The 19699-nt window shown below is 42.0% G+C and overlaps 1 protein-coding gene across 23 annotated transcripts in view; it reads right to left on the bottom strand.

Annotated features, from left to right (window-relative positions):
* PARD3 (par-3 family cell polarity regulator) overlaps positions 1–19412 on the bottom strand; it is a 438795-nt gene extending 419383 nt beyond the window's left edge. For 16 of the 23 annotated variants that reach the window (XM_071734818.1, XM_071734834.1, XM_071734827.1 and 13 more), the window contains exon 1: positions 18801–19411. In XM_071734818.1, the coding sequence (XP_071590919.1) occupies positions 18801–18920 (120 nt within the window). In that variant the 5' untranslated portion in view covers positions 18921–19411. Of the gene's footprint in view, positions 1–18800 lie in introns of all 23 variants that reach the window. The other 7 variants (XM_071734829.1, XM_071734830.1, XM_071734831.1 and 4 more) reach the window with 2 other exon arrangements.
* Between the last annotated feature and the right edge of the window lie 287 nt (positions 19413–19699).

Here is a 19699-nt window from a genome sequence, read left to right as displayed (position 1 = left end):
CCAACCTATTTCAGTGGAGCAACAAGACTTGTGCATAGCTGAGCACTTCTATGTGCAACCACTCCTCCACCCTGAAGAGAAATGGTACTTGTATGGAGTCCTTCCATTACAAGAAAGCATTAATACACATTTCAATGGGCCACCCTATACACATCCCAGAAACTTCAAGGATTTCTGAGAACAAACCCCAAATTATTCCTGGTTAAGACAACTACAAAACATTAATTTGGTAGGACTTTTGTGTGTATATGCAAGTGCAAGAGTGACAATTTAAAAAAAGAAAAAGCCCATAGAAGTCTAACCCCTGAACAAAAACGAAGCAGTCACACTTCAGTAACTTCTCAAACCATCAGAAACCTGAATCTCAGGACCATTTACTTTACTCCTTAATTATGGACTCTGTTCCTGTAACAGAAAAACAATGAAATTCAACTCTGTGGTTATCCAGAGCCCAAAAAAATATAGTGAGATTGCATCTGAAGAGAAGCCATTGCAAGATCAAATATAGTCTCTTTTTGTATTAGCCTTTTTCTATTCAGTTTTCCATATTGATGATAGCTGGTGTAAACTATTCATCCAGAAGAGGAAAGATGAACATCATCACAGAACCTGCGAGGATCCAGAAGCACAGAATTGGGAACTCCAGAAAAGTTCAAAAAGAAGGTCAAAGACCCACCCATGCTGACTGGGAATATACTGCATATGCTCAGTAGCAACAAAACCACTTACCAGGGCATCTACCTAGAAATGTGTTGGCTTTTACATCAGCAGAGGTTCTTCAGGCCACAGCAGAGCCATCTTGAGGGAACTTGTTTGACAGATGATAAGGAGACACTGTCACTCCCTCAGGCACATCACCTCACAGGGACTCCAGGAAGGGTAATGACAGTCAGGGTAAGAAAGCATAAGCTTCCCTCTGGCCTTGGATGTCACAGTTGCACATGCAGCACCTCCCTCCACAGGATTTACTACAGAGTGACATAGGCAAGTGACACCAGTGACATTTACCACCTGCAAAGAGCAGGCTTACAGACAGTACACAACAGGTTTGTACAAATACATCCTTCTGTCTCTGCTTCACATCCCCATTGCCTCTGCACACCAATAATCCCCAGTGACCCAGCCATACCAAAAGCACCAGCCTCGCTCAGAGCTGGGAACTGCACAGGGTTCTCTGGGATGAAGTCCACTTTTGTTCATGGTTGGGAATTGCATGGCACACATTCCATGACATGATGTGAATTCAGCTGCAGGGATGCTGCCTGAAGAAAATGAAAGTCATCTAATGCTAAATGTATACTGTTAAGAGTTTAGCTCCAGTACTTGATAAGCTTTACTGGACAGTTGTGCTGATTTCAGGTTGTTTGTACCAAGTTTCTAATCAAATGTGACCCTGATCATGTAACATATCACAACAGAACAATCACTCCCCTGTAAGGGACTGGTCCCATATACAGTTATTCCAAGACGCAAAAGTTGGCCTTACTTTCTTTTTCAGATGCTCTTTCAGATCTGATATGTAAATTCAAAATTTCAGACACATAGCAGACTATTTTCTCAGTCCATTCATACAGCATGAACAGCAGGACATTTGCAAAGATTTTATACTTTGCAGATGAGATAGGAGGGAAAACAAGAATTGGCCTTTTAAAAGAGAAAAGCGGATAAGGCATTTAAATGACTGATAGATGTGGGATGACTCCTACTTATTTTTTTGTACACAGTCCAACTGAATGTTAACAACCAAGCCCATGCTCTGTACAAATCTAACAAAAAGGAGGTGCTTTAAAAAAAAAAAAAAAAAAAAAAAATGAACAGTTTGCTCTGTACTGATAAAGCAGCAAGCAAAGCAAATAGCATAATTGTACAGAGGCGTGTTGGGTTTGCAAAAGAAGTCAGTCTACGCTTGTTAGCTCTACAGCTACACTCAAATCCATGAGGGAAAGAAAAAAAATTAAAAAAAAAAATTTAAAAAAAATATTAAAAAAAAAGGGGGGGTGGGGGAGAATGGGAAAAAAAAAAAAAGAGAGAGAGAGAGAGAGAGAGAGAGAGAGATGGAAAATGACAACATTTCCCTTTCCATCTGGAAACATAATATTCAAAAAAAGGAGTGTCCTTCAGTGTTTTTGATCCTCAGGACATGCTGCTTTTGCTTATGAAAGAAGTTCAGTTGACTCAGATCACAGTCATGTTTGAGTAATCTGTAAATCAGAGAGCATACCCGATTTTATAGGCTTTGTACTCCAGTGAAAAGTACATAGTTGTATAATACAGACAATTAACTACTTACATTTTTAACTACATTATTTCACCTCCTTCACATTTCTCATTTGGGCATTTATTTTTTTTCCTAATATTGGTTTCTATATCCAGTTTGCTTGGCAATAAGCTCATCCAATGCATTCTCTGTCTCATGTTGCTGAAATGCTGACTATACATCCTCTTAATATTAGGAAAAGTGCTTATATGAAAAAACACACACAAGAGTTTGAAGTTATTTAATGGTGTACAAATTCAATATAAATATAACCTTGGATAGAACAGACAGAAATATCCTTTTCAGTCATTATCAGGACAGTCCCATTTAGAAACATATCCCACTTACAAATTACAGGGCAAATAGATAAGAAGCATTAACAGAGCTGGAAGAGTCCAGACACCACATATTCATTCATCACTATATATTGCAGTTCAATTGCTTTCAATAAAACTCCAATTTTTGTCAAATGCAACTCTGCATTTGCAGCATTTCCATACAGTACTGATGGTAGCTAAAGAATTTGTCCACCTGCATCCTCCTCACACAGCAAATTCAAGCATATGAGAAGAGTGCAGCATGGAAGAACATGACAAGAGTCCAAATAAAGCACATTACTCTAATCATTGCATGCCTTAAGGAACAGTTCATACAATGAGGATGCAAGATTATTAGGGCAGTACAGAATTCCTTGATCATTGTTTTGGTATAGGGAATAGCCTGAGTTTTAGACAGAAAAAAAAAAAAAGAAACCCAAAGACAGCCTAAAAGACTAGGGAAAAAATCTATTTATCTATATTAAAACTATTTTTATATATAGATATATATATAGATATAAATATATATAGATGATATAGATATAGATATAGTAGCAGAGTAAAGGAAATTTATACATCCCTTATGAAGCACTTGCAGACCACCCCCCTCTTTGCTCTACTGCAGGACACAACAGATGAGGCAACCACCAGAACTAAGACATTATTTTTGCTGTGATTTCTTTCTATAGCATCATTATGTAACTCTGTAATGGATGAGGTCCAGGAAACCTTCTAAACCAGAGCCTTTGACGTGCACATAATGAATATGGGGAACAGGATGTTGCTGTCTAACAATCAATTGCAAGAATTGGAAACTGCAGCAGGAAAAACAGTAAAGGCTAGAAACTGGTAAAAAGAATTAATTTTCATGAAAAACTCAGGAACAGCAATGCCATTGAATAAGTCAAAAATAGCTGTTTCCAAAGGCAGCAAAAGAAACAAAGGATCACCACTGTTAACTTCAGGATGGTTAAATCTAAATGCAGGTAGCTTTCACTTTCTCAGGGGCTTTCTAATTAAAAGAAACATCTAGAATAAGAGGAATATACCACAACAAGGAGGAGACACAAAATAATGCATGTGAATATAGAGATATTTGTTACTAGGTTTTGTTGAAATCTCTCAGGCTACCCAGTTTCAGGAAATTACTTTGCATTGTATGTCTTTGTGCCTAATAACAGCGTTTGCCAAAGGAGTACAGAGTCACTTGAAAATATGTCTAGAGGCAAAAGAGGAACAATGCTTATAATGTCATCTAAAATTATTTAGTAAAAGCTTCCATTTGCATGGACCTCCAGATGCATTTTTGTAAAATTGTAAAATCTTTGAGTGGTTAACAGAACCTGAAGGCTTCAACAAAAGCAGTAATAAAAAAATTGCACTAGTGCTGCAGTACGTTTTTGAAAACACAAAGGAATAAATCACCACTTAGTAAACTCAGACCAGTCATTTTAAAAAGCTGGCTCAGGGTAGAATTCAAACTTCCAATATCTCAATTTTCAGAGCTTGCTATTATTAGTTGTCAATATGCACTATAGCAAGTACTCCCCCGTTTGCTCTCTGCAGCCCTACTGCAGCTCTGCATGTGTCCTTATCCTCAATACAGAGAACCTATAATCATGAAAGCTTACATCTACAAGGGGAAAACATGCTTTCTTCAGCACTGCGTGCAGAAGGGATTAAAATGTTTTGGTAGACTGAGTTCCTTTTAAATCAGCATCAGTAGGACAGTAGTCTAAAAGCAAAGTTGGGGCCAAGGCAATTAACTCCATCAATCTAAACCAAACATGTATGCATGCAGACAGCTCTTTCTTACCAGATCTAGCTGAACACAACTAGAGCACTCACTGACCAACCCGCATCTTTTTGCCCCTGAGCACCTTTTTTGTCTACTAGAAGAAAAATCACAGCACTTTAATGAGAAAAAAAATAAAAATAAAACATCCTATTTAAATTCCACTAGCACAGATCAATATTCCCCCTTTGCTAAATTTCTCATATTTAAGCCAAATACATCACTGATACATCTCCTTCTGGCTTCAGTGCATCACTTAGCTTTAAAAAAAAAAAAAAAATCACCATAAATCAATTTAGATGGATATACTAAGTCAAACGTAACCATTTCCTTTGTTTTTGTTCTGTTACAAACATTTAAACAACTATGCAATATTGGAATAAACAACTTTACTGTCAAGTACAGATTACTATATAAAGGTTTCAGCCACAGTAGGACACAAGAACCAGAAATTACTAAGCAGTTTAACATGACAGAGTCCACACTTCTAAGAGGAACAGACTTTGTTTTCAACAGCCAATTACCACAAAACATTCCCTCTTCAGCTTGGCGAAGCGTGGCATCGTGTCTTTTCATACAGAGGCTGAGCTACAGGAGAGCAGAAGGATTGAAAACAGTGATATTTTACCACATCCTTACTAGAGGGAAAAGATAGTTCTGTGGTTAAGGAGTCAACAGTCGGCACTTTATTTCCAGCTTGGTGCCGAACTGCTTGTGTGGTCCTGGACCAGCCAGCAACCTCCTATGCACCCCAACTCCTATGTGGGATTGATAATGCATTTGCCAATCTTACGCTATGACGTTTGTTTGTGGATGTTTTTTGAAGGAGGAAGGTGGCAGAACACAGAAGAAAATTACCAGATGCAGAGGAGAAGGCACAAGAGCCATCTCTTTGCTCCTAATAGAGGTGTTGCATATTGTTATAACTGATGGGTGCCTCACAGCTTCACTGCAGCACGGATGACCAGTACAGCAATGTACTTTTCTCTTTCCTAAGGTAACACAAAGATGCAGAGAAAAACCACAGAAGGACTTAATGCAAGTACCTGCTTGCTGCAATTAATACCAAGCTGTTGCGAAACAGTTAATGAGGTCCTCTCTGAGAAGGAGTCAGAGAAATACGTGACACTGCTCCCAGGTGAGCGCTCCCAACCTCCATCATCTGCGTATGGAATGCAGGCATGCACTGGGAAAGCAGTGATTAAAAGGACCCCATTCCTACTCTGTGCCTCTATTCCACACTGAAAAAGCAGGACACTGACAAATACATTACCCTTTTCAAACCACAGCATCAGTGAAACAAAACTAACCAGATATATTTCCTGCATCTTCACCACAGGATTCAGGCAACACTTCTGCAAGGAACTGAAAGACACTGGGACTGTTCTCTGAAATCTAATCTCAGCATTTAGCCTCCCTTATTCATTTCTACATATATCTCTTTCCATAATTCAGGTTCCTGTACACTTGGAAAATTGTTAAAATGAAGTAAGAAACAGTTATCCCAAGCAACTACCTCTCATTAACTTTTTACAGTATATTACTGAAGTCACCTTAAACTTCTCTGAAGACACCCTGACTTCTGGATTACAGCAGTTAGTGAATTTTACCAGTGTAAACACATAACATTTAGTCTTCACTAACAATTTATACAACCTGTGTGTATAATCTTCCCTCCATGCTAAAAATAAAGGTAATTTGAAGTAGTTCGACCTACAATGAAGAAAGCTATTGAAACCATTAATCTGCTAGAAGGAATACACTGTGGCATCCCAACCATATTGCAAATCAGACCCTCCATTCTCCTTGCAGTAAGCACACAGCAAGCACAGTTCAGCAGCAGAGAGTCTGGATACAGACCTGGAAATTCAAGTCCAAGGCAATGACCAAGGCAGCAGTGTAAATAAAGTTACAAAGGCTAAAAGTGTCCATGCTTACAAACATTTGAATTTCAAGTGGATTTTTACTAGCTAATATCCAAAGGCTTACCAAACTGGCAGGTCCTACGCCAGTACACATCTACAAAAATTACTTTAAAAGGTATATGAAGGGCTTGCTAAATAGAATCATCACCATTTAAGCAGTCTAAGAAGTAATAAAATACAAATCTAGTTTTAATTAGTGGAGTTTTATACTGAACATGCATTAAAAGCCAAATAAAAAAAAAAAAAGTGCTAAATTTATTAGTTCCACTTTTTGCTTCTGCATATTTTCCCTTATCTCAAAATTACTCTAAATTTTTTTTCTTCCTTCTCCATTCAGCAACATTCCCAAACCTGAAGAGATGATTGAAGCTAAAAGCCTTGTCCTGCTGCTGATGGATCACCAACAGATGTTAGGAGCACTTAATTGCAAGGCTGCAATCTGCTCTATGAAGGAGGCTGGTAGCAGGTGTTACAATCTGAACTGCAGAACAACCTAGATAAAAAGATGCTGTAGGAGTGAGGACTTCACAACTGTGCTTTTACATATCACACTGGATTTGTAGGTCTGCTTTTCCAGAGAGAGGGAGAGGGGAGCTACAAGTTAAAACAGACAGGTCTCAGCATCTCTGAGCTCAGTGTCTGATTTTACAGCCCTGCATGCTCTGCAAAGCATCCAGGAGAGCAGCACTAGGCTGATTCCTATTTGCTATTGAAGCTGAGAAAAGCACAATTTGCCAATGAAAAGAACAGACCTTCCTATTTATGTTGCACCTAGGTACAGTTTACAAATCTGAAGCCATGTGGTCTTCACTGAAGGCCAGATTTTTCAGTAGCACATCAGGTGAAAGGCAGGCTGCAAAGGGTGTGCATTAGAAACTGATTTCAGAACTCTGCTCCCTATCTCAGCTTGTAGCTTACACTGCAGAATAACCCCAAACACAAAGTGAATTGTTATATTCTGTACCTAGGTTCAGAAAAGAACAACACTTGTTTTTTTAAAAAGTTACAGGAAAATTCTAGATTAATTTAGTATTTTTAATATTTTTTAATTTCAGTATCGCACACAATTTTAATATCCAAAAGGGATCAAGAAAAAACATGTGCTCATTGTGTCCTAAAATGGATCTCTATTCACAATGTCTTTGGCATCCACCAAACTAAAGAAACAAAGCCTTTCAGAAGGCAATAAATCACTGACACACTGAATCAGAGGCAATTTGTAATGGGAGCTAGAATTAGAGCAGGCTTTACACACTTCCTTATCACAGACATAATATACGGTCTAATAAAGGGAAACACAGACCACCCATAAAAGAGGACATACATTTTACAAAATGAACTATTATGATTTAGAGATTCAAATTAGTTTAATAACTTTTACATAAAACAGAGGGGGGGGGGAAACCTTTTTTATTTTTTTCCTCTATGAGACCAAGCAAGTACTGAATTATGAAATGGAACTAATTTAGAACAGACTATTTCCTAAAGATCAGGCTCATGTACAGCAGCAGGGCTGAAGTAAATATTGAACTACATACTTTTTTTTTTTAATTCAGAAGAGTAGCACCTATGTGTAAGCAATTATACAGCCACCTAGAGAGCGTTTTTAGAATGGGCATTCCCACGTGGATCTATCCGATCACCCCGTATCACCTGCAGGAAGTCACTAGATCACTGCCCAAATCCTTGTTAAACCACTTAGCTCAGTATTTTGCCTACTAGTAACAAGCCACCAGAAAAATTATACCATAAAAAGAAGATTTAATCCCAGTCTGAAATATATTGTCAAGGCAAGAGGAAATGGGTTAAAGCTGCACCAGGGGAGGTTAAGATTGGATACTAGGAAAAAATTCTTCAGCAAAAGAGTGGTGAAGCATTGGAACACGCTGCCCAGGGAGGTGGTGGAGTTGCCATCCCTGGGGGCGTTCAAAAAACAGGTAAATGTGGCCCTTTGGGAGATGCTTTAGAGGATATGGTGGTGTAGGGTTGATGGTTGAACTTTATGATCTTGAAGGTCTTTTCCAACCTTGATGATTCTAAGATTCTATGATTCTATACAATCCTCAAAAAATATCTCAGAAGTAGATTTATGATACAGTTCCCTTCAGCAGCTTGTTTAGACTTTTCCAAATCCTAAAAGGTAAACAGCAGTACATCCAAGCTAATTACTTCATATTCAAATATCAAAAGAATATTTAACTAGGCACAAATTAGCTTTTCGTACAAGCTAGTTCCCATTCCCCAGCCAGAGAATTCCACCAGCAAAGGAAATGTCTTGCCTCTACAAAGACAGGGTGAGGGCCAGGAGACTTTTCAGCTAGATATTTTATAAACCCCAAAAGATACAATACTGGATACTCATTAGCCCCTGCTTTCAGTTTACAGGGGGGAGCTCCAAGCTAACAATAGCTACTTTGTGGCAATGACAAAGCAACAAAAGGGTCATCAGGAATTTACTTCAAACAAATATATTCATAAAGAAAAGCTTTATGAGACTGATTACAATAACATTTCACTTATATTAACATCTGGTTTTAGTTTACTAAAGCATTATGTTCTCAAGTGATTGCTGGGCATAGGGTGAGACTACTCCATTGCCTAATATAACCACAAGTTAAATACACTGGTTTACATGCAGAGTATAACATTTTCTTTTAAAACCAGATTAGCTAAGCCTAGAAAATACAAGTTTTCTCTCTACACAAAGGGCAGCACTTAAACATAAAATATTTTGCATACACATAGAGACATTTAAAACCAGATTCACTGGCTGTTTTACAACATAGAGCCTACACTAACAGATAATTCCAACTTTAAAAGCCCTTATTTCATCCAGTCCACTGTTTCTTGCAGTTTTTATACGAGACTTCAAATTTTCTGGAATTATGGCTGCCCACATCTATTTGTGCTCTTTTTCATTTGAAGAAAAACTAGAAAAATCAATAAAGCTGCTGTTAAGGAAACTCAGTGAAAACATCAAACCTGTCTTCTCAAATGAGTATTCTTAATGCCAGAAAAAAAGTGTTCAGTATAGGATTTGGAAACAATGCTCTCAACCTGCACCATGCCCAGAAGACAAGACTCTGACAGCCGAGCAGTCTCTCCTGTGCTGGGGCTTTTCCTTTCCCCTGTCCCCAGACACCTCTGACCTACAGTACAGTGAAAGACAGCATCTTTGTCAGCAATAGACAACTAACTGGGACATGCCTTCACCTCGATCCAAACTCGAGGTGCCACCCAAGAACTCAGCCCCCAGCACACACCTCACAGGAGTCCTGCAGGTGCCAACAGGCTCAGCCAGGGACAGCCACCTCCACAACTGGGGCTCATCTCCCTCAGGAAGCAGCGGCATCCCTCCTTGTACCTACTGCTCATCTCTATAATTAAAGACAGAAACATCCAGCAGAAACAGTGAGATTTATGGAGATCACTACTCTCCTGGCTGGCTCAATTATTATAACCAAAGAATATTTTTTAACTTACAGCAAATCCTAACACTTCAGGCTAGCAGCCTTCCAGCAGCCTGGTACTGCCAAAGGGTGGAGGCATATTCAAGGGGTGATAAAATCCTTCCCTCTTCATAGGCTGCATGTGGCAGGGAAGCCAAAGGCTCATTCACCAAAACCAGCTGGCCACTATAGCCTGGCCACCACAGCCCAGCTGCCTGAATTCTTCTTTTGGTGCTTGGTCTCTGGCCATCTTCCCACCATTCACAGCTGTGGGCAAGCAGTCTTCACAGGAAGGCAGAGAGGAAAAAAACTGACAGAACAAATAAATGCACACTTAAAAAATGCAAATAATATTTGGTACAACAGGTTCTTGGAGAGACCAAATTAAATCAAGCCTTGTTATTCCACTTAGCGGTTTATTAAAGAAGGTTCAAATTTTTTTTCTTTAACTGCCATTTAAGTTGTCACAGCAACAAAACTTTCAGACTACTTGGTCTCAGACACATTCTAGCATCCCTAGAAGTAATTTTTCCATATTTCGTGAAATTCTGCTTCTGCTCCTTCCTGTTCAGATCTCCAAAAACTTGGCACAAAGTCATTCTTCTCATCATATGCATGAAGAGGTGTATCTTTGCAAGTTTCTCACAAGTAGAATATTGTTTCTGACATTTAATAGAGAAGAAAAAAACATTATGTGGCCTTCGCCTAAGGGGAAGATAGAGTAACTGAACAACTTTGAAAACACATGCAAAAGAGATGGGGTAAGGTGAAACTGCTTTTTGATTTCTTAACTGTGGCTAAATTTCTTTAAACAAATGAAAATATCTAAGTGGATGCACACACAAAGATACAGCCACTCCCAAAAGTCCTATCTCTATTTAAAACATTTTATACCCATGTAACTTTTTTTTCTTCTATTAGTAATACTCTATGAACACCAGAAACAGTTTAAATTGCCATTCGGAGTATGTAAAGACATGCATACCTGGAACAAAAATCCTATAAACATGACTACTTAAAAAGAAAACTGCTAACAAGGAACAAGCTTGCTCTTCAAAGGATTCAAAATCTCGCTGCATCAGCAGCAAGCTGAACATGAAAGAATGTGGAAAGTATGTCCAAAAATGTGACATCGCTTTTCCAAAATAATGTCTATTTTCCCTACCAAATCAGAGATTCACTGTTTCACTAGGCTTATTGCTCAAAAAAAAGGAAACTTATTTCTTTAAATAAAAGAAAGCCTTTTAGGCAATAACTGTTGTGCCACTGAGGTCAATTTTTCATCCTTTTCCTAAACTGACTACTTATCTCCAGGGCACTAAGTTGACCAATTTCTTCCCATCTTCAACTCTTTGTATTAATCAGTACTTAATTGACTTCATTGCAAACTTGCTTCTATGAAAACTCCTGTTTCCCTCTCATGTGAAAGAAAAGATACCAGGAGTTACAACCATTTATCATTATCCCAAAAGTGCTTTCTTTCAACAGACTCCAAGGACATCCCATGCCTTTTTCCTCTCCTACAGAAGACCACCCTTCTCTCAACAGTCATCTCCCTTCTTCCAGCTCTGTCTCTGTTACTATGAAAAGTCCTGAGGAGACAGAGACACAACAGACCAGGAGAAGACAGTCAGCTGCTCCAGAGCCTCAGTCCCAGGGCATGGCAGTGCCTGGCAGGAACCCATCCCAGGGCCCAGCTCCATGGTATGCTCATATATATATATATATATATACATATATATATATATATATATATACACACACATACATTTTTTTTTCTCCTGGGCAGCAAGAATCACACCCCCCTCACAAAGAAACACACTTGGCCTCTTCCCCTCCACTGGAGACCCCAGGCCTGACACACAGCATGTGAGATCTAATTCAAGAGATTTGAATAGGGATACGAGTCTTCCTTTATTTGGGTCTATTAATGTGTATCACTTAACAATGAATTAGGAAACAAGTTATTATCGTATATCTGCTACCTGATTAAAAAAGAACAGCAAATACTACAACAAAATAGTTATTAAAATAATTTATGATTTATCAAATATCTGGAACCAACTGGAGAAAATAACTGAGGATAGCAGTAGGAAAAAAATCTGACATTGATAAAATATCAGAGCAAGTAAAATTAGCATGATTATATCAAAACAAAAAGGCCTTAATAGTCACTGTTAATTCAATATTATTTCACCCCCAGTTCAGAATTTTATTCATTTCTCTTTCACTAGTAATATTAGTCACTTTGACAAGTATTGTGTATACCTGTGCTGATGTACTCTTTTTTTCTTTCTCAATTTTTTTGAAGAGCACCACTGGATTATGTAACTTAGCTCAAAGGCAGTTTGGTTTTTTGGTGTTTTTTAATCTATCTTCCAGTACCAGACTTGCTGAGAATTACAGTAAAATGACATCAAAGAAACAATAAAAATATATATAATGTATATATAAAATGAAGGGGGGGGTGGGGGGGGACGAAATACAGATGCCCTAAAGTATCTTGCAGAATTTTTTAATACTTTTTGATCCACTTTTTATTTGCTTACTGTTCACAAAATATTTCTGAGTGAGAACATCTGTGCTATACTCTGGATTTATGTTAGAAGAATAACACTTTATTTTCAATATACATAAGCATTGGTTCAGCATTGTCACATGTTTTATCTATTGAGCTTATATTTGGATGAAAAGCTTTGTTTTCCTTTGATGAATCAGGCAACTGTTTTAAAGGTACACAAACCATACTATGTATAACTAACATGACCAGCATTTCTCCCCCATTTACTCCATCTTATTTTACCAGATTAAATGTGCCACGACCAAAACATGCCACAGTCTGGTACAACTGAGAAAGTGTTACTTCCAGTGCTGTTTTTATAACAGAACTAAAACATCTGTGGCCATTATAACCAAAGTTAAAGTGTAAAAAACTATGAGAATCAGATGCTTCTTCACTGGTGGAAGGCTATTGCCCAGGAGAAGAAAAGTTGGCAACTCCCTAAACCTCACATTGCCTCCAGGACCTGTTCTGACACACCAAGTGCTTTCACAGGCTCCTCTGCAATTGTCCCCTCAGAGCTATAGGAATTGCACACTGCAGCCAAACACTGCCTTTTCTGAAAGGAAAATCACTCTGAAACTGCTCTTCCACAAACACAGACTTCATTTCGATCACTTTTAAGTAACACTGAAATTCTGAGAAATAATGTAAAGCCAAGACAGCTACCACACACATCAGCCAACCACAGCAGTACTGCACATACCCTTTTTCTGAAAACACTTTCAAAGCTTAAGGGCTTGCATGCTGTCCACTTTTTATGCTTCCCTTAATAAGCATTACAGAATTCAGTTTTTCTCTGTATTAGCCTTGTACAAGTCAAAAAGCATTTACCCTGCTTGCTCAGGTACCTGCTTGCTCACGGTACAGCCCCAGCATGGCACTAAGGCCTCCTGCAGACAAGCCTCCTGCTTTGTACCGTGGATGGCTGAATATGGGCAAGACCTGGAGCAGAGAGGCTGCGGCAAAGCCCTGCCTGGGGTCTGGCTCAGCTTGGGCACCTCCTGCCCTCCTGAGCCACAGCTCCCCTTGGGAACAGTACTGCTAAATGGCAAAGTCCATGTACAAGGGAATTCTGTGGCCACTGCCACATTCGATCTACTTGTAACTCCCACCTACATCCTGCAACTTCTGGTGCAATGTATGAGAGTCACCTGTTCCCCCAGACAAAGACAAACAGTAAAACACTCATTCAGCTGAAAACAGAAGAAAGTTGGTGAGAAGTGTTTAAAAGAAAGTTTTCTGTAGTCAATGGAGGGAACTAAGTCACTATATGGAAGACATAGCCTCCCAAACCTGGGAGATGACACAACAGCTTTCTGAGCAGGAAGAAACTGTGACCCATTTCAATACTTATCTTCCCTGAATTAGCAGCTCTCCACTGATGTTCACAGCTCTCACCAACCTTCAGCCAAGTGACATTGTCAATCACCTGGGTTTCACTGCCATGCTGGGACCTCAACAGCAGCAAAGAGGTCAAGAGCCAGCTTGAGAAAAGTACTGGCAGCTCCAGTGAATCTATGCTTTCCTGGCTGACCCCAGGCAAATCACTGAAATACTGCCCAGCCAGTACTAAATCCTGAGCCCATAGATTTATCCTGGTGGTGTCAGCTAGAAGTAAACTTCCATCCAACTGAGCAGCAGGGGTGAGAGAGATTTCATGGATTTATGGTTCCTTTTTGGGGTGGAAAATGTTCCCTCACATTTTGAAAACAGTCCACAAGACTTCTATCTGCTTAAAACAAGATCAAGATTAATGCTGATATAAAAAGAGATGAAAACTAACTCTAAAAAACACATTTAACTATTTTATGCTATAAGCCACTATCGCTTATGAGTGTTTTCATTACGATTCTGAAGAAGTCTCTGCATGGACACTGTGGAGGAACCAGCCCAAAACCCAGAGGCCAGCCTCAAGCAGGGAACATGCCAAGACCAATAAAAAACCCAAGTAAAACTGGCAGATTTTCATACCAACCCACCCCAGCATACCAGGACCTATAAATGATGCTCCAGTGACAAATTCACGAGCAACTGTAAAACTGTTTCTTTGCATAACATGAAGAGTATCAAAGTCTCCGCTGTATACCTGGAAGACAACCTGCTGTCTGGGAGCTGACTTTTAAACAAATTATCTGAGATATTCCAGTTAGATAGCAATGGGAAAAAAAAATCAAAACCAGAAAAAAGCTTCACACAGTCAGAGACTACAGCCTTCCCCTCTGACACTTCCCTGATGATGAGCATCAGACTACCAAAGAGTTAGTTTTAAGCTGTGGGTGGCTTGAGCTTCCTATGTACAAATTCAGTGAGAATATGGTCATTTGACACCTGTTACACCTTTGCTTACATAGCCAACTTTCCTTGAGTTCTGCCTCTTATCAGCAACTGCCTTTAAACACTATCAAAGAGCAGATTACAATTTCTTTTCACAAACATTAATGTACTACAGTTCTTAAATTCACAGTTCAAGCACTATTCCATTCAACAGCACAACCCCCCCAAATTCTTCATACCTCTTAGAGATTTGGTGAGGAAGAGGAGAAGGGTGTCTCAAAAGACTCCTCCCAAAATCCTTTTGAATCAACAGGAAAACTCTTAATTTACCTATTTTAACTCAAAAAATCAGGTAATATACAAAGCCTAGGAACATCACTAGAGGCTCAGGGTAAGCAGGACATTGGACCAAACTATCATAGAGACCAAAAGATCTCTGTAAGGATTAAGCATGAGACTGAACTACTCTTGTGAATCTAAGATTTCCTATTTCATATTCTTGTTTACTGTGCTCATTTATATTACTCAAAGACAACAGAGTAATGCTAAAATTAATATATATATATATGCCTGCCTATTGCCTATGCGTGCTTATATATATTTGCAAGAAAAAGAAGATAAAGGGTGAAATATTTCTGATATCCCCAAAAAAACAAAGCACACAAAGATTATGGTGACAATCGAAAGTCACCAAAAAAAAAAAAAAAAAAAAAAAAAAAGTCAGAAAGGTCTCTCTCTACAATCAGGTAGAACTATAAGTACAAGATGCACAGTCAATTATCTTTGATTAAAAGTTCCTTGATACATCATTTTTATGAGAGTTTTCTGCATTTTAACACCATGTTATAGTCAACGTTATCAAATGTTTGATACACATTTCATCTCAACTGTCTGTCTGCTCTCTTTTGGGGCAGTCCACCATCTGTTGCCATCAATGTTAAACCAGTCAGGTGTGGCTGACTTCCCCCCCCCCCCCTCATAATTCTCCTTACCTTCTTCCCAGCACTTTTTCTATCATAAAATTGGTTGCTAGGAAGCCATGAGCAGAACTACACCAACACAAAACCTGCAAAACCCCCAACCAGCATCATTTGGAAACACACCTATCATTTGTCAGGCTAGCTACCCCCTGCCTAAACTCGTCTAACACTCACTCAGAAATCATGCCAGAGGCTGCACCAGTCCAGCCATGCAAACAGAGCCTCATCATTAGTGTGCCACCATGAAAACAAGGTTTCCACAGGCATGATCAATTTTTGTCCAATCCAATTGCCCAGGACAAGATGGACTTTTCAAATGTATCTGATCATTTGCTTGCTCATTCAGCACAAACACAATTTATAGACAAATGGATCATGTTTCAAGCACAAAGTTTCTTTTCAAATAAAATCAAAGGAACAGAAAGATTTTCTATACACACTACACAGACCAACCTTCTAGCACAAACTGTCAATTAATAACTTATTCTACACCTAAAGATTTAGTATTGACAGCAGTGTTAATCCACAATGATTTTTTTTTCTGAGATTTACAAGCCCTAATCAAAGATAATTGCATCAAGAACTAATTGCAGTTAACTATGTGTTATCCATATGCTTTTTAAAGTCTTAAAATTTTACGGAGAGGAGAGCCTTACTAATATATGGATTACTTTCCTTCGGTATTTTTTCCATTCTCACTGTGTCTGTTGAACCAAAATAATACCAAGTCATAAAAATTCAAGCCAAGGTCAAATTTTTAAATTACTCACTCCTGGCATTCCACAAGCACAATGCCAGGCTGCCTCACCACGACTGCACAGGTAAATCAGAAGTGCTTGCCATGCAGATCATTTATTGCTAATCATAACCTGGAAACCATGACAAAGCGGGAGGTAATCCGGGAAGGGCTGACAACACAGTTCTCAGAGGCTCGTTCTCCTGAAGGAACTGCTGCATATAGCAGACACACACATTTTTGCAGAATGAGAAATGCTGAGTTTCCTGCAAGTATGAAAACCATAAACTTAATGCAAGACTTTTAAGTAATGTTCCGCCAGATACGCTTTCTTCCATAAGAGCACAGTGGTGGTGAAGTAGATACCAACTGTCAGATTGTATGCTGATATGTGCACAAATATTTCAACTGTATTAATTTAGGAATTACTTTGTCCCTTCTCATCTCTTCCTGATATGAAGATTTGCTCATATGCTCCACTGGCATAGAAAGAAGCCACCTAACTGCTATAAGAAAACAGTCATCTATGAATTCTGCCCCTGAAACCATAAAATTACTATGGAACTCCAAGTCAAGAACAGCAAACACCACCATACATTTACTTACAAAACACTGTGGACTGACCTCCTCACTACCTAAATTCACTGAAGATTTTCTGCAGTGATATTTAAGTAATTTATTTAATTCAGGTTTGACAATGATTGTATGAAACACTCAGAGAAAGCCCATGGACTGTGTTTCCAGCCACAGTATTACCATATAATAGAAACAATAGCAGTAATTAAAGCTACCTCAAGTCCATACCAGGGGCATATAGCATAACCACCACATAAATACTATTAAATAAAACCACCATGTCATTTTAAACCCAGGATCAGGAACTTTGGGGACCAGGGACCAGTCAAAGCCTGGCTGCACCCCTGCAAGCTGTCTTTTAATAAATACATTTGCATATTTGAAAAAGAGTTACAATTTTGATTTTTTTTCATGTTTCCACAGGTGGGCCACTTGTTTCCTGAACAATCCAACACAGTTTGCAATCGTGTAAACTTCTACTGGTGACAGGCATTTGTTTCTCCTGTGCACACTACTGCAGTCACCAGGCTTATTACACTACAGGACACAACTGGCATCCCCTAATGTATTTTAAGAGCTGGAAACCAAGAGTCAGTCCCATGCCACAAGAGTTACTCAGGGCCATAGTTTTGGAACACACCACACCAAAATATAAACATTGTAACACTGACGAACAAATTCTGCAAACACTTTTCAAAAGGCCACATGAAACATTCCCTTCACTACAGGGAGGAATCCTCCCCGTAGGAACCAAGAGGTGAAGGGATAGGAACTTCAATTACTTTTTTCCTTTCAAAACCTAGAATTCTCTCTGAAAAAAAAATCTTTAAAATTTTCTCAGGAATCACTTAAACCAAATCAATATCCTGTTCTCGGTATTTCTTCCACTACAGGTTTCAGAAAGACTGGGAGCCAGGATTTGCCAAAAACAAAACTTCCAGGTTCAGAAGTGTAAAGTGTGTTTGAAGGGCCAGGGAGGGAAATGCACACTGCACACTACACTGCTTGGACTGATCAGGTAGAGCAGAGGGAAAGGGCGCTGCTCTAGTTCTCAGACAACGATGGTCATATGGTCTCAACAAACCAGTTGAATACAAAGAAGTTTGAAGCAACAAGCAGAAAGTGGGAAAAAAAAAGAAAAAGGGTGGGGGGAGGGAAACAAAAAACAAAGCCCAACAAGTCGCCTGTACAAGGAAAGCCAAGTGTGCAATTGCTTGCACACCCACAGCCAGGGATTTCAACATGGGGCTGAGGGCGGCACTGGGGATCGGCTCCGCCGCGGGCCGGGCCGGCGCTCCCCGCACCCCGGGGCACCGCCGATCCCTCACGCACACCCGGAGCCTTCCCCCACCACCCCCCCGGGAGCGGGACAGCCGCGCCGCCGCGGATCCCTCCCCCGCCAGGACCCCGGGCAAGCTCGGGGGGGACAGCCTGGGGGGCACCACCGGACACCCCTGGGCCGGGCTCCCCTCCCACCACCCTTCCCGCCGGGCCTGGAGGGCCGGGAAGCCTGGAGCTGGATTTACAGCCCTCCACGGTGATTCCCGCCCGGCCCACGGCGCTACGGCCCCCCGGCCCTGCCTGGGGCAGACCGCGCACCGCCGGCCTCCGCGCCCCTTTCCTGGCGGGCGTCCCCCACACCGACACCCCCGGGGCCGCCCCCTCGCCGTCAGGCACCGGCGAACAAAGGGCCGAGGCCCGCCAGGCGCCCGCGGGGAGCCGAGCCGGGGCCGCGCTGGCCGCCGCGGAGGGGCCCCCCCAGCCCCGCCTCGCCGCCCCCCCGGCTCCCCTCGGCGGCGCCGGGCACACGGGCTCCGGAGGGTTCCGCCGCCGCCCCGCCGGGGCAGCCTGGACTTTTCCCCCTCGCTTCCCTCCCCGCTCCGGGAAGCGCCATATTGATCGCAGGCGCCGCTCCCCGCGCCCCTCACCTTGGCAATCGCCTTCTTGTACCGGGTCACCGCTTGCTGGATCAGGCTGAGAACTTTCATGTTCCCATCCCCGCAGGGCACGACCACCCGCGTCCTCCCGAAGCACACGGTGACTTTCATCCTGCGCGGCTGGGGGGGCTCCCGCGTCCCTCCGGCCCCGCGCAGCCTTCCTCCTCCTCCTCCTCCTCCTCCTCTCCGCCCTCCGCCACGGCCGCCCCCCGGCGGGGCGCGACGCTCAGCCCCCGGCCGCCGCCGGGCTGCGGGAGCGCTGCCTCCGCGGCCGGACTGGCGACGGGTGTGCAGCGCAAAACAGCGGGGCCGGTGCTGCCTGCCCGGGGGAGCGGGGCCGAGCGGGGAGCCTGGGGCCGCTCACATACCGCGGCGCTGCCCGCTGCCTGCGGCCACCTGCTCGGCGCCTGCCCCGGCGCGCAGCAGCAGCGGCGGCGGGCGGGGCGGTGGCGGAGCGGCCTCCCAGCTCCGGAGGCGCGGGGCGGGGGCAGCCGGCGGCTCCGCGGGGCTCCGGACAGCGCGGGCGGGGCGGGGGCAGCCGGCGGTCCCTGCCGTGGAGCGAGGTTGGCAGCCGGAGCTCGGCCCCTGGCGGCAGCTCGAGCCGCCCGGCGCTCGGTAGGAGCGGGGCGGGAGGTGCCCGGACGGAGCCCCGAGGGGTGTGGTGGCCTCCGCCTCCCTCTGCTTTGCCGGGGCCCCTGGCTAGGGTTCGGCGGCAGAACCAGTTCAAGTCGCTCCGCAAAACTCGGGGAGTGGACAGGCGCTGCCACTCTTCCTCAGATACGTGAGTATGGGGAAAGCAAGACATCGAACCAGAAAGAATGTGCGCAGTTGGAAACAGAAAGTTTCTTCTGGCGTTTGGGGAAGGCCGCCGTAATCAGATGGTCACTCAG

Source organism: Heliangelus exortis, chromosome 2, assembly GCF_036169615.1.
Source record: "Heliangelus exortis chromosome 2, bHelExo1.hap1, whole genome shotgun sequence".
NCBI lineage: Eukaryota > Metazoa > Chordata > Aves > Apodiformes > Trochilidae > Heliangelus > Heliangelus exortis.
The sequence above is the reverse complement of the archived record's forward strand: the minus strand, read 5'-3'. Positions and strand labels throughout refer to the sequence as shown.